Genomic DNA, 21,824 nt, shown 5'->3' on the forward strand with positions numbered 1-21,824 from the left:
CATGTAGCCCAGTAGCCATGTAGCCCAGTAGCCATAATAGCCATGTAGCCCAGTAGCCTTGGATGGAGAATATGACACTCATGAAATCATGCAATCATTTGCCATTAGTGAGAAGAGCGAAAATCTAGTTAGGCCTATGTTATTCCTACATTCTAAAATAATTAGAAAACAGGCATATATTTTCTATGATTAATTTAATTTCCATGATCATTGCAGAATACATTCTTCGCCATTTCTGATTGGTATGCTTTTACACCTGCATTGTTTGCTGTTTGGGGTTTTAGGCTGGGTTTCTGTACAGCACTTTGAGATATCAGCTGATGTACGAAGGGCTATATAAATAAATTTGATTTGATATGGTTTCATACTGGTGAAATAGCCTATAGGCCTACAACTAGTGAAGATTCAATCCGCAGCACAGTTTTTACGCTACAACAGATGGTTCACCTTTTCCTATTGACGTTTGTAGGCTACGTTTGAATACGGTAATGTTAATATTTAATTTACAAACATCATACTCTACACTGAGTGGACTAAACATTAAGAAGACCTGCTCTTTCCATGACAGGCTGACCAGGTGAATCCAGGTGAAAGCTATGATCGCTAATTGATGTCACCTGTTAAATCCACTTCAATCAGTGTAGATGAAGAGGAAGAGACAGGTTAAAGAAGGATTTTTAAGTTTAGAGACAATTAAAACATGGTTTGATAATGTGTGCCATTCAGGGAGTGAATGGGCAAGATGAGATTTAAGTGCCTTTGAATAGGGTATGGTAGTAGGTGCCAGGCACACCGGTTTGAGAGGGTCAAGAACTGCAACGCTGCTGGGTTTTTCACACTCAACAGTTCCCAGTGTGTATCAAGAATGGTCTACCACACATAGGACATCCAGCCAACTTGCCACAACTGTGGAAACCATTGGCGTTAACATGGGCCAGCATCCCTGTGGAACGCTTTCAACACCTTATAGTCCATGCCCTGAAAAATTGAGGCTGTTCTGAGGGCAAAACGGGTGCAACTCAATATTAGGAAGGTGTACCTAATGTTTTGTACACTCTGTGTATATCATAACCATTGCAGAATAAATTCCTCACCTTTTCTGCCCATGATGAGTTCTTATTCCCTGAGTAGCCATACAACAAATTACCATGCGCATCTCTCATTTTAATTTGGCCTAGTAGATAGGCTATTATAATTTCATCCGGCATGGAGTGTGGTTTATAACATACAGTAGAATTGAACATGGAAGTGTGTAGGATACCACTTCAAGTAGGGCTACTGTAGTTTTCATCAGAGTAGATCAATGTTTCAGAGTTCGCGGGCAGTGTAGCATATTTAGGTTCCGGGAAATTCAAATGAAATTCAAATGAAATTCAAATGTTCAAACGATCTGTTTACAGGTCCACAACAAATTGTAGTTGTTTTTCTTTCAGAAACGGTCAGATACAACAAATGTCACCACAAAAGAAAACATTCTGCCAACACTTCCAAAGACATTTGATCAAGTTCACCATTTACTAGGCCTAATTCCAACACTTCCAAAGACATTTGATCAAGTTCACCATTTACTAGGCCTAATTCCAACACCTCCAAAGACATTTGATCAAGTTCACCATTTACTAGGCCTAATTCCAACACTTCCAAAGACATTTGATCAAGTTCACCATTTACTAGGCCTAATTCCAACACCTCCAAAGACATTTGATCAAGTTCACCATTTACTAGGCCTAATTCCAACACTTCCAAAGACATTTGATCAAGTTCACCATTTACTAGGCCTAATTCCAACACCTCCAAAGACATTTGATCAAGTTCACCATTTACTAGGCCTAATTCCAACACTTCCAAAGACATTTGATCAAGTTCACCATTTACTAGGCCTAATTCCAACACTTCCAAAGACATTTGATCAAGTTCACCATTTACTAGGCCTAATTCCAACACTTCCAAAGACATTTGATCAAGTTCACCATTTACTAGGCCTAATTCCAACACTTCCAAAGACATTTGATCAAGTTCGCCATTTACTAGGCCTAATTCCAACACTTCCAAAGACATTTGATCAAGTTCACCATTTACTAGGCCTAATTCCAACACTTCCAAAGACATTTGATCAAGTTCACCATTCACTAGGCCTAATTCCAACACTTCCAAAGACATTTGATCAAGTTCACCATTTACTAGGCCTAATTCCAACACTTCCAAAGACATTTGATCAAGTTCACCATTTACTAGGCCTAATTCCAACACTTCCAAAGACATTTGATCAAGTTCACCATTTACTAGGCCTAATTCCAACACTTCCAAAGACATTTGATCAAGTTCACCATTTACTAGGCCTAATTCCAACACCTCCAAAGACATTTGATCAAGTTCACCATTTACTAGGCCTAATTCCAACACCTCCAAAGACATTTGATCAAGTTCACCATTTACTAGGCCTAATTCCAACACCTCCAAAGACATTTGATCAAGTTCACCATTTACTAGGCCTAATTCCAACACTTCCAAAGACATTTGATCAAGTTCACCATTTACTAGGCCTAATTCCAACACTTCCAAAGACATTTGATCAAGTTCACCATTTACTAGGCCTAATTCCAACACTTCCAAAGACATTTGATCAAGTTCACCATTTACTAGGCCCAATTCCAACACTTCCAAAGACATTTGATCAAGTTCACCATTTACTAGGCCTAATTCCAACACTTCCAAAGACATTTGATCAAGTTCACCATTTACTAGGCCTAATTCCAACACTTCCAAAGACATTTGATCAAGTTCACCATTTACTAGGCCTAATTCCAACACTTCCAAAGACATTTGATCAAGTTCACCATTTACTAGGCCTAATTCCAACACTTCCAAAGACATTTGATCAAGTTCACCATTTACTAGGCCTAATTCCAACACTTCCAAAGACATTTGATCAAGTTCACCATTTACTAGGCCTAATTCCAACACTTCCAAAGACATTTGATCAAGTTCACCATTTACTAGGCCTAATTCCAACACTTCCAAAGACATTTGATCAAGTTCACCATTTACTAGGCCTAATTCCAACACTTCCAAAGACATTTGATCAAGTTCACCATTTACTAGGCCTAATTCCAACACTTCCAAAGACATTTGATCAAGTTCACCATTTACTAGGCCTAATTCCAACACTTCCAAAGACATTTGATCAAGTTCACCATTTACTAGGCCTAATTCCAACACCTCCAAAGACATTTGATCAAGTTCACCATTTACTAGGCCTAATTCCAACACCTCCAAAGACATTTGATCAAGTTCACCATTTACTAGGCCTAATTCCAACACTTCCAAAGACATTTGATCAAGTTCACCATTTACTAGGCCTAATTCCAACACTTCCAAAGACATTTGATCAAGTTCACCATTTACTAGGCCTAATTCCAACACTTCCAAAGACATTTGATCAAGTTCACCATTTACTAGGCCTAATTCCAACACTTCCAAAGACATTTGATCAAGTTCACCATTTACTAGGCCTAATTCCAACACCTCCAAAGACATTTGATCAAGTTCGCCATTTACTAGGCCTAATTCCAACACCTCCAAAGACATTTGATCAAGTTCGCCATTTACTAGGCCTAATTCCAACACCTCCAAAGACATTTGATCAAGTTCACCATTTACTAGGCCCAATTCCAACACTTCCAAAGACATTTGATCAAGTTCACCATTTACTAGGCCTAATTCCAACACTTCCAAAGACATTTGATCAAGTTCACCATTTACTAGGCCTAATTCCAACACTTCCAAAGACATTTGATCAAGTTCACCATTTACTAGGCCTAATTCCAACACTTCCAAAGACATTTGATCAAGTTCACCATTTACTAGGCCTAATTCCAACACCTCCAAAGACATTTGATCAAGTTCACCATTTACTAGGCCTAATTCCAACACTTCCAAAGACATTTGATCAAGTTCACCATTTACTAGGCCCAATTCCAACACTTCCAAAGACATTTGATCAAGTTCACCATTTACTAGGCCTAATTCCAACACCTCCAAAGACATTTGATCAAGTTCACCATTTACTAGGCCTAATTCCAACACTTCCAAAGACATTTGATCAAGTTCACCATTTACTAGGCCCAATTCCAACACTTCCAAAGACATTTGATCAAGTTCGCCATTTACTAGGCCCAATTCCAACACCTCCAAAGACATTTGATCAAGTTCGCCATTTACTAGGCCCAATTCCAACACCTCCAAAGACATTTGATCAAGTTCGCCATTTACTAGGCCCAATTCCAACACCTCCAAAGACATTTGATCAAGTTCGCCATTTACTAGGCCTAATTCCAACACCTCCAAAGACATTTGATCAAGTTCGCCATTTACTAGGCCCAATTCCAACACTTCCAAAGACATTTGATCAAGTTCGCCATTTACTAGGCCTAATTCCAACACCTCCAAAGACATTTGATCAAGTTCGCCATTTACTAGGCCTAATTCCAACACCTCCAAAGACATTTGATCAAGTTCGCCATTTACTAGGCCTAATTCCAACACCTCCAAAGACATTTGATCAAGTTCGCCATTTACTAGGCCTAATTCCAACACCTCCAAAGACATTTGATCAAGTTCACCATTTACTAGGCCTAATTCCAACACCTCCAAAGACATTTGATCAAGTTCACCATTTACTAGGCCTAATTCCAACACCTCCAAAGACATTTGATCAAGTTCACCATTTACTAGGCCTAATTCCAACACCTCCAAAGACATTTGATCAAGTTCGCCATTTACTAGGCCTAATTCCAACACTTCCAAAGACATTTGATCAAGTTCGCCATTTACTAGGCCCAATTCCAACACCTCCAAAGACATTTGATCAAGTTCGCCATTTACTAGGCCTAATTCCAACACTTCCAAAGTATACAGCAAATAAGGCTGTTATTGTCACCATAAAAGGTGAATGAGGGGCGTTTTTCAGGCGGAGTTATAATGCCCGGTTCACACGCGCTCAATTTTACGACCGGTCGGATTTAGAATGTGGAAAATGCGTATGTACAGAGCCTTCAGAAGGCATTCACAGACCTTTACTTTTTCCCCATGTTGTCGTGTTACAGCATGAATATAAAATGCCATTTTGTGTCATTGATCTACACACAATACCCCATCATGTCAAAGTGGAATTTTGTTTGTAGAATTTTTTATTTTTTTTATTCACAAAAAATTCTAAACTGAAAAGTATTCAACCCCTTTGTTATGGCAAGCTTCAAGAGTCTCAACGTCAACAGTGAAGTGAAGAGGTCTAGGCAGAGATCCTCTGTCCACTGTCTGTGTTCTTTTGCCCATCTTAATCTTTTCTTTTTATTGGCCAGTCTGAGAAATGGCTTTTTCTTTGCAACTCTGCCTAGAAGGCCAGCATCCCAGAGTCGCCTCTTCACTGTTGACATTGAGACTGGTGTTTTGCGGGTACTATTTAATGAAGCTGCCAGTGAGGCATCTGTTTCTCAAACTAGACACTCTAATGTACTTGTCCTCTTGCTCAGTTGTGCACCGGGGCCTCCCACTCCTCTTTCTATTCTGGTTAGAGCGTTGTATGAGATCTTCAGTTTCTTGGCAATTCGCATGGAATAGCCTTCATTTCTCAGAACAAGTATAGACTGACGAGTTTCAGAAGAAAGCTCTTTGTTTATGGCCATTTTGAGTCTGTAATCGAATCCACAAATGCTGATGCTCCAGATACTCAACTAGTCTAAAGAAGGCCAGTTTTAGTGCTTCTTTAATGAGCACAACAGTTTTCAGCTGTGCTAACATAATTGCAAAAGGGTTTTTCTAATGATCAATTAGCCTTTTAAAATGATAAACTTGGAATAGCTAACACAAGGTGCCATTGGATGGTTGCTGATAATGGGCCTATGTAGATATTCCATAAAAAATCTGTCGTTTTGGTAGTCATTTACTATGTTTACACTGTATTTCTGATCAATTTGATGTTATTTTAATGGACCCAAAATGTGCTTTTCTTTCAAAAACAAGGACATTTCTAAGTGACCCAGAACTCTGAATGGTAGTGTATTTATTGTCATGTTGAATTCAAGCTGTAACACAACAAAATGTGGAATAAGTCAAGGGGTATGAATACTTTCTGAAGGCTCTGTATGACGAGTGCCAAGTTTATAAATCTCTATCTTTGAGCGTGCGCGGTCTTTTCAGAAATGGTGCACGCGGATATTTAGTGTTACATTTACACAACGGTTAGAAATGAGGCCCCTGCGCTGGATGAGTTCTTTTGTTCATACCAATATCAAACAGGAAATGTTGCTCAGTAACCGTGGTTTTCTCTGTTACCTCATCTCACTTTAGAGGGATGTGTTTGGCGTGTCTTTTGTTTCCTATTTCAGCGTGGTTTTTCGCTTTCTTTAGAAATCTCTAACCTTCTGTTCGTGACAAAGAGAGAGGCGGAGCCGACACACCCCATACAGAGTCAACTCATCTTCCACAGGATCCTCAAAGAGGACATTTTGCAGGTGTGTGTGCTGTGTGTGTGTGTGTGTGTGTGTGTGTGTGTGTGTGTGTGTGTGTGTGTGTGTGTGTGTGTGCATTGGGGTCCCGAGTGGCGCAGCGGTCTAGGGCACTGCATCTCAGTGCTAGAGGTGTCACCACAGACCCTGGTTCGATTCCAGGCTGTATCACAACCAGCCGGGATTGGGAGTCTCATAGGGCGGCACACAATTGGCCCAGCGCCATCTGGGTTAGTGTTTGGACGGGATAGGCCAGTTAAATATGTTTTTAAATAAAAAATGTATGCATGCGTGTTTTCATGCTAGGCTGTGTACAGTATGTGTGTGTGCGCACAGGATGCCCTACACTGGCAATGCTACCTTTTTCATTCATTTGTTTGACCTCAACAGTTTTCCTTTTCTGTCATTAACCAGGTCTATGTCTCCCATATGTCTGTCATTAACCAGGTCTATGTCTCCCATATGTCTGTCATTAACCAGGTCTATGTCTCCCATATGTCTGTCATTAACCAGGTCTATGTCTCCCATATGTCTGTCATTAACCAGGTCTATGTCTCCCATATGTCTGTCATTAACCCGGTCTATGTCTCCCATATGTCTGTCATTAACCAGGTCTATGTCTCCCATATGTCTGTCATTAACCAGGTCTATGTCTCCCATATGTCTGTCATTAACCAGGTCTATGTCTCCCATATGTCTGTCATTAAACAGGTCTATGTCTCCCATATGTCTGTCATTAACCAGGTCTATGTCTCCCATATGTCTGTCATTAAACAGGTCTATGTCTCCCATATGTCTGTCATTAACCAGGTCTATGTCTCCCATATGTCTATCTAGGAGGAGCACTTGGGCTGTGGCACCAGAACTAACATCTATGCTGGCAAACTGAAGATAAAGTGTGAGGAAGAGAAGGATGTGTGGGGTTCCCAAACCCACCACCAGGTCAAAGTGGTCCTGAAAATGCTGCGGTCCCAACACAGGGACATCTCTATGGTGAGAACAAGCGCGTGCACACCCTCACACGTTCTGTATAAATATAAGGGGCTTTATAAATATATTTGATTGACATTCACACAGTGGTGTAAAGTACTTAAGTATACATGTTTTTTAAAGTACTACTTAAGTTGTATTTTGGGGTATTTGTTCTTTTACTCTTTATATTTTTGACAAATTTGACTACTTACTACCTTCCTAAAGACAATCTCTATCTTTTACTCCTGTACATTTTCTCTGACACCCAAAAGTACTTGTTCCATTAGGCAGCACAGCAGTATGTTCCAATTCACACACTTATCTTCCCTACTGCTTCTGATCTGGCAGACTCACTAAATACAAATACTGAGTTCGCAAATTATGTCTGAGTGTTTGAGTGTGTCCCTGTCTGACCATAAATAAAAACAAAAAAGAAAATGGTGCCATCTGGTTTACTTATAAGGAATTTGAACATTTTACTCAAGTATGACAATTGAGTACTTTTTCCACCACTGTAGATTTAAAACCAGATACTTTTAGACTTTTACTAGTACTTTACTAGCAACGGTAAACAAAATTTGTTAATTTGAAGGAATGAAACAGTTGGATGAACATACTCTCTAAACTTTTAGAAATGTTTAAATCCAACAGATTTTGATTGAATTATAGGACATAAAACATTTTACTGGCACGGACAAATAAACATTACCATAAAGGGGTGGAACAACCTCCAAAACTGACTTTGTCTAGGCCTACCTGCACTCACCTGCGCTGTCTAGGCCTACCTGCACTCACCTGCGCTGTCTAGGCCTACCTGCACTCACCTGCGCTGTCTAGGCCTACCTGCACTCACCTGCGCTGTCTAGGCCTACCTGCACTCACCTGCGCTGTCTAGGCCTACCTGCACTCACCTGCGCTGTCTAGGCCTACCTGCACTCACCAGCGCTGTCTAGGCCTACCTGCACTCACCTGCGCTGTCTAGGCCTACCTGCACTCACCTGCGCTGTCTAGAGTGACTCATTAATTACTGTGGTTGTCACGTTCTCTTTGCATAATTTAATAGCAGGATAGTCTAAGATTAAAAATCAACAGGTTTGGCTCTAGATTACACCTATTTATATATCACCATAATCCGAATGTTCACTTACGAATGTTGCTTTCATTTCATCACATCGAAATTTGTTAACATTTCAACTGTGTAAAAAGAAGGGAAAAAAATAAAAAATAATAAAATGAACACCTATCAAAATAAAGTGCTCTTTCTTCTGATGTAAGTGTGGAGACAATGTGTTCAATCCCAGACTAAGCTTTAGCGTTCTTATAAATGCAATGCAAAGACAGTATATTCCGTTGAGTCCATTTCAGCCATTACCGGGGTGTGTTTGACAGGCATTTGTGGTCCGTGCCGTTTTAAGATGAGGGAGGGAGATTAAAAATAAATAATAATAATGATCATGACCTTATTTCTATTACAAAATATTGGATGACTGTCTTTCATATTCCATTCACCCAGTTCAATGTAACAGCGATAGGTTCAGGTTTACATGATACTCAAATGTTCTTTGGCTACAACCTAGCTTATGGATGAACGATTACAACATAGGTGCATCCATGTCGAGAGAAACATTTGAGGTGACAGACAGTGACACATTCAATACATTGTTGCACACTGTTGTCTGCATCTAGCTGATATATAGGGTTTAATCATTAGTCCAACAGCTGCAAACAAACGTTTCTATTGGACAAATTCAGATATATTTATCCCCGTTTGCTTCCATTTAAGACATTCTTTTAAAACAGAATCGGCTTTAATGAATACACCCGCTGAACACAGTTTACTTTCATAGCAGCCATGTTGTATTCCTTCTCCCATCTACGCGGTCTCCTCTCAACTTTTGCCTTCGCTTATGGACTTCAATGCACAACACACCAGCTGTATGTGGTCAGGTGAAAAAAACCTTTCCAAGCCAAACCATGTCATAACCACTACACACAGCCTACATCGTTGTCACCATATTAGCTAACGTCATAGTCAACATAGCTAGTAGAACTAACGCGTTAGTAAACCCGCTACAATCATGCGTTAACATTACAGTGTACAGTCAGTAAGCAGTTTAGAACTTACACCGGGGGGCCCAGTGGCAATACATTTTTAAAACCAAAAGCTTACCTTGACTTGGAAGAGTTCCAGTGTTGTGTTGGATAGTCATAGCCAGCTAGCTAACATAGTATCCCGTTGTTTGAGCAGGCTAAACTAGCTAGCTGTATTTGCTAGCTAAGTAAAACTGGAAAAAAATCTCTCTCTCTCGCTTCTCCTTCATTTTGGAATAAATGAATTAGTTAAAAACTGTTCAAATATTGTCTTTCTCTCTCTCTGAGTCAACTGCTCACCACATGTTATGCACTGCAGTGCTAGCTAGCTGTAGTTTATACATTCAGTACTAGATTCATTATTTTGATCCTTTGATTGAATTGACAACATGTCAATTCATGCTGCAAAATCTCTGATAGGTTGGGGGACATCCTCCAGAAGTTGTCATAATTACTGTATTGACATCAATGTACCCAGAGGAGGACAGAAGCAAGCTGGCCTCCGGCTACACCATGGTACGACCCTACAGAGTGCTGTTGAGGCTACTGTAGACCATTGCAAAATAGTGTGTTTTAATAAATTAAAACACACTATTATTTGGTGATTAATTTTAGAAAGATTTTATCTAAAAAAAATACCTTTTTTTTAATGTTTAAAAACATTTAGTTTTATGAAATTCACTGAGGAGTATGGTCCTCCCCTTCCTCTGAGGAGACAGGTCTGTTTGTAACATTTCCTCGGTTGTAGCATTACCTGGAAATAACTTCAAGCACAAGCAAGAGTATGAAAGAGTCACAGGAGTAAAATCAATCCATCGAGATTTAAATGACAACCACAGGAAAAAGATAGAGGGCGAGCCATGCGCTTTGCTAATTTTACTGGGCTTTACTTTTACTAAGGTATCTTTTACTTTTAGTCCACATTTCCTTCCTCCATTACCTGTCTGACTTTGTTTCTTTGACCTTTTGACATTGATCAGGCTTTCTTTGACCTTTTACCTCTGAGCTCTTTCCGTCAGGCTTTCTTTGACCTTTTACCTCTGAGCTCTTTCCGTCAGGCTTTCTTTGACCTTTTACCCCTGAGCTCTTTCCGTCAGGCTTTCTTTGACCTTTTACCTCTGACCTCTTTCCGTCAGGCTTTCTTTGAGACTGTCAGTATGATGCGTCAGGTGTCCCACCAACACATCGCTCTGCTGCACGGCGTCTGTGTTCGCAACCAGGACAGTAAGTCGCCCTTCCTTCCACCATTCCTCTTGTCTTCATTCTTTTTTAACCCCCTTTTCTCCCCAATTTTCATGGTATCCAATTGTTAGTGGCTACTATCTTGTCTCATCGCTACAACTCCCGTACGGGCTCGAGAGAGACGAAGGTCGAAAGCCTTGCATCCTCCGAAACATATCCCAACCAAGCCGCAGTGCTTCTTAACACAGCGCGCCTCCAACCCGGAAGCCAGCCGCACCAATGTGTCGGAGGAAACACCGTGCACCTGGCTACCTTGGTTAGCGTGCACTGCGCCCGGCCCGCCACAGGAGTCGCTGGTGCACGATGAGACAAGGATATCCCTACTAACCCGGACAACGCTAGGCCAATTGTGCGTCGCCCCACAGACCTCCCAGTCACGGCTGGCTGCGACAGAGCCTGGGCGCGAACCCAGGGAAGCAGTGCCCTAGACCACTGCGCCACCTAGGAGGCCTTTATCTTCATTCTTAAACTGACACTCAGCGATATGCCACAAGCCGCAGGATGAATCTAAGTTATTGTAGATGATTGTGATGCTAGACTATGTACTCGCAACAGAGTATCTGCTACAACGTGATAAGTTCTTAGATACTGCTGTTTACTTCATGCTTCACTGAATGATGATGTAATGACATAGTGTCTGCATTTGCAATATGCCATATGTTGCGGAAAATACTTAATATCTCTGACAATTAAAAAGAAGAAAAGCTATTTGCTAGTGCTTTTACATCTGAAAATGGGCTAGACTTTTTTGGGGACCTCAACCTGTGTGTGGTCCCTGTTCAGATATCATTGTGGAGGAGCATGTGAAGCTGGGTCCTCTGGATGTGTTCATGAAGGGGTGTCGTCTTCAACTCAGCACTTCCTGGAAATTCCAGGTGGCCAAACAACTGGCCAGCGTCCTCAGCTACCTGGTGAGAAACCATTAATCAACCTTGATTCACACTATAGGGCCAAGCCTAGCTGTACTGGGACGGCCTGCTTACACATCCACCATAGTTAATGGAACTGTGCTGGAAAGGACAATATGCAAGGAAAATATCAGAGCCAGTCCAGTATGGTTCACGTTGGCCCTATAGTATAAAACAGACATAAAAATGTGCCATGATAACATTACAGTCTGTATTCTTACCAGAATGTAAGCATCTGGGAACTTGGTGCCAACCTGGAGTAGACAGTCGTTTGTTAAAACTTGTACAGATGCAGTCAAATATATTGACAACTTTGCTCTTTACAATGGAGTACAATGTTCTGTTTTTTTCTTTTCAAAACTGGTTGAATGGCTCTTTTTACCACATAGGCACCTGCAACTTACCACAGGTAAAATACATGATACATTGAACAAAAAATCATTGCTTCCAACCAAATTTTGAATAATTTTAGTCCAGGCCATTTTTGACTTTCACGTGAAAGATCTTAATTTCAGTTATAATTTTTTTCCTTCTTGGTCCTGTGCCGTTGTCAATCAAACAAATACATGTGTACATTCTTTACATGTTAAATATCAACTTATTTTGAAAGAAATCATGCAAGGGTGGCTATATATTTGTCTGTATGTCAGCGGAGGCTGTTGTGTGGAGGACAGCTCATAATAATAGCTGGAACGGAGAAAATGGAAACCATGTGTTTGATGTATTTGGTACCATTCCACTCCAGCTATTACCACGAGCCCGTCCTCCCCAACTCAGGTGCCACCAACCTCCTGTGGTATACGTCTATATGGCTGTGGACCTGACCCTTCCCTGTATTTCCCTCTCAGGAGGATAAGAAGCTGGTCCATGGTTATGTGTCTGCTAAGAACATCCTAGTGGAGCGGGATGGCCTGGAGGGAGAGACTGGGCCCTTCATCAAACTCAGTAGCCCTGGGGTCCCCATCTCCGCACTCAACAGACAAGGTGTGTGTGTGTGTGTGTCTGTGTGTGTGAGAGAGAGAGAGTTTGTGAGAGAGAGTTTGTGTGTGTCTAGCTGATGAGGCTGTGTTGTATTACAGAGTGTGTGGAGAGGATCCCGTGGATCGCCCCAGAGTGTGTGAGGGACAGCCAGGTCCTGAGTGTTGCGGTGGATAAGTGGGGCTTCGGCACCACGCTGTGGGAGATCTGCTATGATGGAGAGGCTCCTCTCAAAGACAAGAAACTCATAGAGGTACACACACTTCCCCTCACAACACAACAGAATTAATAACATACAGCGAACAACACGATCTCTCCCTCACAACCACCCCCTAGACTGCCCATACAAAACATGAATGTATCCCTTATTTACCCAGGTGATATATCTCTTTCAGAGGGGAGGTCTTTCTGGAGTTATTTAATTGAATACACCTGTTGTTGTATACCCAAAGTCTTGGTTCCTGATCTGTCTCCTATCTTTCTCTCTGTGAGCAGAAGGAGGTGTTCTACTCGGCCCAGTGTTCCCTGGTGACCCCAGCCTGCCCTCAGCTGGGTGAGCTCATCACCAAATGCATGACCTACGACCCCAAGAGGAGGCCCTTCTTCAGGGCCATAGTCAGGGACCTCACCGGGGTGGCTGAGCAGAGTAAGCGGATAAAGAGGACTCATCTTCCATGTTTTTCCCTCTCTGTCACATTCCCTCAGTTTCTCTGTGACCTTCCCTCAGTTTCTCTGTGACCTTCCCTCAGTTTCTCTGTCACATTCCCTCAGTTTCTCTGTCACGTTCCCTCAGTTTCTCTGTCACGTTCCCTCAGTATCTCTGTCGCGTTCCCTCAGTTTCTCTGTGGCGTTCCCTCCGTTTCTCTGTGTGGTCTTCCCTCCGTTTCTCTGTGTGGTCTTCCCTCCGTTTCTCTGTGTGGCCTTCCCTCCGTTTCTCTGTGTGGCCTTCCCTCCGTTTCTCTGTGTGGCCTTCCCTCTGTTTCTCTGTGTGGCCTTCCCTCTGTTTCTCTGTGTGGCCTTCCCTCCGTTTCTCTGTGTGGCCTTCCCTCTGTTTCTCTGTGTGGCCTTCCCTCTGTTTCTCTGTGTGGCCTTCCCTCTGTTTCTCTGTGTGGCCTTCCCTCTGTTTCTCTGTGTGGCCTTCCCTCTGTTTCTCTGTGTGGCCTTCCCTCTGTTTCTCTGTGTGGCCTTCCCTCTGTTTCTCTGTGTGGCCTTCCCTCTGTTTCTCTGTGTGGCCTTCCCTCCGTTTCTCTGTGTGGCCTTCCCTCCGTTTCTCTGTGTGGCCTTCCCTCCGTTTCTCTGTGTGGCCTTCCCTCCGTTTCTCTGTGTGGCCTTCCCTCCGTTTCTCTGTGTGGCCTTCCCTCTGTTTCTCTGTGTGGCCTTCCCTCTGTTTCTCTGTGTGGCCTTCCCTCTGTTTCTCTGTGTGGCCTTCCCTCTGTTTCTCTGTGTGGCCTTCCCTCCGTTTCTCTGTGTGGCCTTCCCTCTGTTTCTCTGTGTGGCCTTCCCTCTGTTTCTCTGTGTGGCCTTCCCTCTGTTCCTTCCCTCTGTTTCTCTGTGTGGCCTTCCCTCTCTGTTTCCTCTGTTTCTCTGTGGGCCTTCCCTCTGTTTCTCTGTGTGGCCTTCCCTCTGTTTCTCTGTGTGGCCTTCCCTCTGTTTCTCTGTGTGGCCTTCCCTCTGTTTCTCTGTGGCCTTCCCTCTGTTTCTCTGTGTGGCCTTCCCTCTGTTTCTCTGTGTGGCCTTCCCTCTGTTTCTCTGTGTGGCCTTCCCTCTGTTTCTCTGTGTGGCCTTCCCCCTGTTTGTCTCTGTGACACCTTCACTCTTGTCATTGTCATCTTTTTCGGTCCCGCTCTCTCAAATGTGTATATGTGGACAAGTGTGTGTGCACGTGCCTGTGTTTATATTATAGGAAATGTCTGAGTATAAGTAGTATAGCCCTGCCTCTGTGGCCCCTCCCCCAGACCCAGCTCTGCCTCCTGGTAGGGTGCCCATCCAGGAAGTGGACCCCACCGTGTTTGAAACCAGGTTCCTCAGGAAAATCAAAGACCTGGGTGAGGTAGGGAGACTCCTAATACATGTAGACTTTTGGGGTGCATGTCCACATTAAAGGGGTAATCTGTGATTGGTACAATACATCCATTGTTGGACTTCCAGCCAATGATTGTTGAAGAATATCACTTCTAAATGTCTCATGAGCTTAGTTCAATTGTCTTTCCCAATCAGAACCCAGAATATTAGCTATAAATATACATTTTTTTATTTAAATATAATGGGGTGGCGGTTTGTTTTATGAATCAGTTTGTTCCCCTGTAATGTGATGATTGTGGTATGTAACAGTGTGTGGATATAAACTGTACCTGTATGGCTTTCATCAAAATGGTTCACGATGTCTGTGGCATTATTCTTTAAAGTGTGTGTGTGTGTGTGTGTGCTATTCACAGGGCCACTTTGGCAAGGTGGAGTTGTGTCAGTATGACCCCTGTGGGGACGGTCGAGGGCAGCTTGTGGCGGTCAAGTCTCTGAAGCCAGAGAGCAGAGGTCATCTGTGGAGAGAGATAGACACCATGAGAGAACTCTACCACCACAACATTGTCAAATACAGAGGAGTGTGTAGCGAGGATGGTGAGGAGAGCTCTGCAGTCACACACACACACCTCATCCCAGTGACGGGGTTTGTGTTAACACTGTGTTTCTCTGTCTAGGTGGGAGAACCACTAAGCTGATCATGGAGTACCTGCCAGCGGGGAGCCTGAAGGACTACCTGCCCTGGAGGAAACACCAGACTGACCTCAGGAGACTCCTCCACTACGCCCTCCAGATCTGCCAGGTGTAGTAGTATGGAGCTTCATTAATACCCCCAAAATGAATGACATTTTAATTTCATCCTTTTTAATCCCATCCTATTAGGTGTTTACTGCAGTTTGTGATGATGGAAAGAGTTGGACAGAATTTAAACCATTGCACTTTAAATGCACTTTCTGTTACTTGGTAACTGTTGCCTAGTACCAAATGGAATGTTGTGGTAAATGTTTCAAAGACTCGTAGTAAAAGCACAAGACTGCCAGGTAAATAGCTATACAAACTATAAAAACGTGTGTGTGTGTGTGTGTGTGTGTGTGTGTGTGTGTGTGTGTGTGTGTGTGTGTGTGTGTGTGTGTGTGTGTGTGTGTGTGTGTGTGTGTGTGTGTGTGTGTGTGTGTGTGTGTGTGTGTGTGTGTGTGTGTGTGTGTGTGTCTCAGGGAATGGATTACTTGGGATCCCAGCGGTTCATCCACCGGGATCTGGCGGCTCGGAATGTTCTGGTGGAGAACGAGAGCACGGTGAAGATCGGAGACTTTGGCCTGACCAAGAGCATGAAGGAGGACAAGAGTTACTACACTGTCAGAGAGGAGACCGACAGCCCTGTGTTCTGGTGAGCAAATGTATACATAGAATGACAACACAGGAGGTTGGTGACACCTTAATTGGGGAGGACGGGCACGTGGTAATGGCTGGAGCGGTACAAGTGGAAAGGTATCAACAACATCAAACATATGGTTTCCATGGTTTCCATGTGTTTGATACCATTCCATTGACTCCGTTCCAGCCATTATTATGAGCCGTCCTCCCCTCAGCAGGGGTGGTGCACAATTGGCCCAGCATCGTCCGGCCAAAGTCTCCGATCTTCAATGATAGGCCATCATTGTAAATAAAAATTTGTTCTTAACTCACTTGCCTAGTTAGATAAATACAAATATTTAAAAAATAATTAAGTCTCATAGCAAGCGGTCTGAATACTTATGTAAAAAACTTTTCGATTTGGCATTATGGGGTATTGTGATGTCACTATGGGGTATTGTGATGTCACTATGGGGTATTGTGATGTCACTATGGGGTATTGTGTGTAGATTGATTGAATACATTTTTGAATTAAGCTGTAATGCAATTTTTTTGTTGAAAAAGTCAAGGGGATCAGATTCAATACTGATTTTCGCTCCTATGATGTTAACAGGACGGGGCTCAGTGTATTTACATTAACTCACATGGGCGGCAGGTAGCCTAACGGTAGAGTGTAGGGCCAGTAACCGAGAGGTTGCTGGTTCGAATCCCTGAGCTGACTAGGTGAAAAATCTGATGTGCTCTTGCTCTGCATAAGAGCGTCTGCTAAGTGACTGAAATGTACATATTAACATTGGTTCATTAGGCAGTTGACACCCAACAGGAAGAAAACTAACCGGAAGGAACTACCTAAACATGTCCAATAAGAAACGCTTATTTTCGGTTGCAGAACATTTTGCTACGTTGTGCCCTAACCCATGTGTTGCCTTGTAGGTACGCTCCCGAGTGCCTGGTGGACTGTAAGTTTTACCCTGCGTCTGACGTGTGGTCCTTCGGAGTGACCCTCTATGAGTTGTTGACCTACTGTGAGACAAGCAGCAGTCCCACAACGGTTTGTTAACCTCACTATGAAAATATGTTAATACAAATTCCTAAAACTTTATTGATTTGACAAATACCAGGGGTCAGACCTGTTAACATGTACGTGATGAGATACCAGGGGTCAGACCTGTTAACATGTACCTGATGAGATACCAGGGGTCAGACCTGTTAACATGTACGTGATGAGATACCAGGGGTCAGACCTGTTAACATGTATCTGATGAGATACCAGGGGTCAGACCTGTTAACATGTATCTGATGAGATACCAGGGGTCAGACCTGTTAACATGTATCTGATGAGATACCAGGGGTCAGACCTGTTAACATGTATCTGATGAGATACCAGGGGTCAGACCTGTTAACATGTATCTGATGAGATACCAGGGGTCAGACCTGTTAACATGTATCTGATGAGATACCAGGGTCAGACCTGTTAACATGTACCAGGGGTCAGACCTGTTAACATGTACCTGATGAGATACCAGGGGTCAGACCTGTTAACATGTACCTGATGAGATACCAGGGGTCAGACCTGTTAACATGTACCTGATGAGATACCAGGGGTCAGACCTGTTAACATGTACCTGATGAGATACCAGGGGTCAGACCTGTTAACATGTACCTGATGAGATACCAGGGGTCAGACCTGTTAACATGTATCTGATGAGATACAAGGGGTCAGACCTGTTAACATGTACCTGATGAGATACCAGGGGTCAGACCTGTTAACATGTACCTGATGAGATACCAGGGGTCAGACCTGTTAACATGTATCTGATGAGATACAAGGGGTCAGACCTGTTAACATGTACCTGATGAGATACCAGGGGTCAGACCTGTTAACATGTACCTGATGAGATACCAGGGGTCAGACCTGTTAACATGTATCTGATGAGATACCAGGGGTCAGACCTGTTAACATGTACCTGATGAGATACCAGGGGTCAGACCTGTTAACATGTACCTGATGAGATACCAGGGGTCAGACCTGTTAACATGTACCTGATGAGATACCAGGGGTCAGACCTGTTAACATGTACCTGATGAGATACCAGGGGTCAGACCTGTTAACATGTACCTGATGAGATACCAGAGGTCAGACCTGTTAACATGTATCTGATGAGATACCAGAGGTCAGACCTGTTAACATGTATCTGATGAGATACCAGGGGTCAGACCTGTTAACATGTATCTGATGAGATACCAGGGGTCAGACCTGTTAACATGTACCTGATGAGATACCAGGGGTCAGACCTGTTAACATGTACCGGATGAGATACCAGGGGTCAGACCTGTTAACATGTACCTGATGAGATACCAGGGGTCAGACCTGTTAACATGTATCTGATGATTTATCCTAGTCTTAGTTAATTAAACTAGCGTCTGTCTGTTTTGGGGTAAAATAATTCTGAAGTTCAATACTCTGAGCGGTGCACTTTTCCACTTCCCTTCGTCGATTTATAAAGGAAATGACTAGAAACTCCTCCCCCATGCTTGTACCAATCCTTCATGGATTTATAAAGGAAATGACTAGAAACTCCTCCCCCATGCTTGTACCAATCCTTCATGGATTTATAAAGGAAATGACTAGAAACTCCTCCCCCATGCTTGTACCAATCCTTCATGGATTTATAAAGGAAATGACTAGAAACTCCTCCCCCATGCTTGTACCAATCCTTCATGGATTTATAAAGGAAATGACTAGAAACTCCTCCCCCATGCTTGTACCAATCCAATGCTTCTAAATGCATGAGAAGAGTGCATAAGTGTATACTTTGGGAGAAACGACTGTGGTGTTGGTAGGGATCGAACTGGAGCGTAGGACCAGTGTTTCATCTGTTTTGGTTTTGATCATATGTTATGGTTGTCCACAGGTATTCTTGGAGATGCTTCGTCCAATCCAGGGTCAGATGAATATCACCCAATTGGTGGAAGTGCTGATGGCCGGCAGGAGGCTGCCCTGTCCACCTCACTGCCCGGATGCGGTAAGAGAACTGGGGAATGGTGTAACCTGCCCGCAAAGGCTGTAGTCGTTCCTCTAGGTACAGATCTAGGATCAGCTTCCCCTCCCCTGATCCTAACCTTAATCATTAGTGAGAAAAATTGCTACACTGACCCACGATCAGTGTCTAGGAGCAACTTCACCATACACCAAAGCTAATTAGCACCCTTTCTAAATACAAAGTCAGTAGTGTTACTCTACAGTTGTAGGATCTTAATTTGACCAGTTTCTCACAGCAGGAAAATAATCCTACAGCAACAGGAAATGGGAATTATTATGTGGATTATAATTAACTGACATTTTTGTAGGGGTTTATACATGTTTTGTTAGGACAAATCAAGTCTGATATTTTAAAAGTGGAAATTAAAAACTTTAGAAGCCTTTTTAAACCTTAAATACATGACAAGTTTGCATTTCCTGCAGGAACTTTCTTGCAACAACAGGGTGATCAAATTAAGATCTGACACATGTATAAAAATAACACTCCTCAATAGGAATGAGTAGGAATAGAACAACCTGCATATCTAATGGCTTTGAGCAGGTTGCTCGTTATCAACGCCGATGTAAGTCAGCATAAAAAGGAAAATTGCATCCACAAGGATAAACATGTCTTCCCGGGTGTGTTTATCTTAGCAGCGTTTTGACCCTTAGCTTGCAGGATATTTATTTGTTATGCTTCGCGACCCCCCCCCCCCCCCCAAAAAAAAAAAAAAAAGGTTTGAAGATTTTTATATCTGGACTCTGGTCTTTGCACTTCTGTGTGTGTGTGCAGGTATACTCTCTGATGAGGAGGTGTTGGGAGAGTTCCCCGGAGAACAGGATTCTGTTCAAAGACCTGATCACAGAGCTGGAGCTGCTGCTGGATGAGAGGCACGGAGGAGACGGACTGGCTGTCTGACCTGACGAAGCTGAAGCTGCAGCTGGAAGAGAGGCATGGAGGAGATGGACTGGCTGTCTGACCTGACGATGCTGAAGCTGCAGCTGGACGAGAGGCATGGAGGAGACGGACTGGCTGTCTGACCTGACAAAGCTGAAGCTGGATGAGAGGCACAGAGGAGATGGACTGGCTGTCTGACCTGACGAAGCTGCAGCTGGACGAGAGGCATGGAGGAGATGGACTGGCTGTCTGACCTGACGATGCTGAAGCTGCAGCTGGACGAGAGGCATGGAGGAGACGGACTGGCTGTCTGACCTGACGAAGCTGAAGCTGCAGCTGGACGAGAGGCACGGAGGAGACGGACTGGCTGTCTGACCTGACAAAGCTGCTGCTGGATGAGAGGCACGGAGGAGATGGACTGGCTGTCTGACCTGACGAAGCTGAAGCTGCAGCTGGACGAGAGGCACGGAGGAGATGGACTGGCTGTCTGATCTGACGAAGCTGAAGCTGCAGCTGGACGAGAGGCACGGAGGAGATGGACTGGCTGTCTGATCTGACGAAGCTGAAGCTGCAGCTGGACGAGAGGCACGGAGATGGACTGGCTGTCTGACCTGACGAAGCCGACATAGATGAATAGATAATAATTCTAGTGATGCACTGATAAGACATTTATGACCGATATCCCATATTTTCCTTGCCAAAAACAAACTGAAATTTTAGCAGCTGTTTAAGGATTATAGTACAGTTAAATATTTAACACACACACGGACGCAGAGGTCTAAGGCACTGCATCTTAGTGCAAGAGGCGTCACTACAGTCCCTGGTTCAAATCCAGGCTGTATCACATCCGGCCGTGATTGGGAGTACCGTAGGGCAATGCACAATTGGCCCAGCGTCTTCCGGGTTTGGCCGTCATTGTAAATAAGAATTTGTTCTTAACTAACTTACCTAGTTAAAGAAAGGTCACACACCACACTGACCAAAAATGTATTTTGTTGGCATTTCCGTATGTCCCCATTACCAGTAAAACATAATCAATCTATTTATTTCACTTACTTACTGTGCTGTTTCATTGTTCAGTTGTTTCATTCTCAACCAGGATTTCATCATACATGTCAAGCAGTGAAGTTTCAGCTCTGTCTCAGCTCTCCCTTTCGCTCGACCAGTCGGCGAAAGCCAACATCAACCACGTCAGAGAACGGTTGATTGTCAAGGGCAATGAATTCCATTATCTTGGCGTTAATGGATTTCACCTTTGAGTCGTCTCGCTGAAAATGTTCTAACTCTTTCAAATGACCGCTGGACTTATTGGCGGCTCGATGCACACAGCAGACGTTGTGGCCCAGGTTAGGAATGCTGTGTTGCACGTGTAGTGTCAAATGTTACGTGATGTCATTATATAGGTATACACATCAGCTTTGACATCGGCGTTAAACTAGACATCGGGGCCGATGCCAATGTTGGCATTTTTAGCTAATATCGGCCAATATCGGTATGTTCACTGATATATCGTGCAACCCTAAATAATAGAATTCATATCATAATATTTATGCCATTTAGACACTTTTATCCAGATGGGTGGATGGATGAAAACACAGTCGACAAAGCACAGACAAAAGCTCACTTGTCAAACGATAACAAGCAATATATTTTTTACAATAGGAAAACAAATATAGGCTAGATTGAAAACTGGACACTGTACCACTCAGCCATTAGGTTAGCCACTGTAGCCCCTTACCACACCCAACCCTGTTCTCTCCCACTGGAGCCCCCTACCACACCCAACCCTGTTCTCTCCCACTGGAGCCCCTTACCACACCCAACCCTGTTCTCTC

At 43.3% G+C, this 21,824-nt stretch overlaps 1 protein-coding gene across 5 annotated transcripts in view; it reads left to right on the forward strand.

The window, feature by feature from the left end:
- The window catches only part of LOC124042112 (tyrosine-protein kinase JAK1-like), a 30,038-nt gene extending 9,006 nt beyond the window's left edge, over positions 1 to 21,032 (forward strand). For 4 of the 5 annotated variants that reach the window (XM_046360452.1, XM_046360449.1, XM_046360450.1 and 1 more), the window contains exons 12-25: positions 6,409 to 6,512; positions 7,344 to 7,499; positions 10,706 to 10,793; positions 11,595 to 11,722; positions 12,568 to 12,703; positions 12,799 to 12,950; positions 13,193 to 13,343; positions 14,653 to 14,747; positions 15,133 to 15,313; positions 15,394 to 15,518; positions 15,931 to 16,103; positions 17,003 to 17,120; positions 18,985 to 19,095; positions 19,885 to 21,032. In XM_046360452.1, the coding sequence (XP_046216408.1) occupies positions 6,409 to 6,512; positions 7,344 to 7,499; positions 10,706 to 10,793; positions 11,595 to 11,722; positions 12,568 to 12,703; positions 12,799 to 12,950; positions 13,193 to 13,343; positions 14,653 to 14,747; positions 15,133 to 15,313; positions 15,394 to 15,518; positions 15,931 to 16,103; positions 17,003 to 17,120; positions 18,985 to 19,095; positions 19,885 to 20,010 (1,844 nt within the window). In that variant the 3' untranslated portion in view covers positions 20,011 to 21,032. Of the gene's footprint in view, positions 1 to 6,408; positions 6,513 to 7,343; positions 7,500 to 10,705; positions 10,794 to 11,594; positions 11,723 to 12,567; positions 12,704 to 12,798; positions 12,951 to 13,192; positions 13,344 to 14,652; positions 14,748 to 15,132; positions 15,314 to 15,393; positions 15,521 to 15,930; positions 16,104 to 17,002; positions 17,121 to 18,984; positions 19,096 to 19,884 lie in introns of those variants that run through there. The other variant, XR_006840046.1, reaches the window with a different exon arrangement.
- The last annotated feature ends 792 nt before the right edge of the window (positions 21,033 to 21,824 follow it).

This window comes from Oncorhynchus gorbuscha, linkage group LG08 (assembly GCF_021184085.1).
Source record: "Oncorhynchus gorbuscha isolate QuinsamMale2020 ecotype Even-year linkage group LG08, OgorEven_v1.0, whole genome shotgun sequence".
NCBI classification, from domain to species: Eukaryota; Metazoa; Chordata; class Actinopteri; order Salmoniformes; family Salmonidae; genus Oncorhynchus; species Oncorhynchus gorbuscha.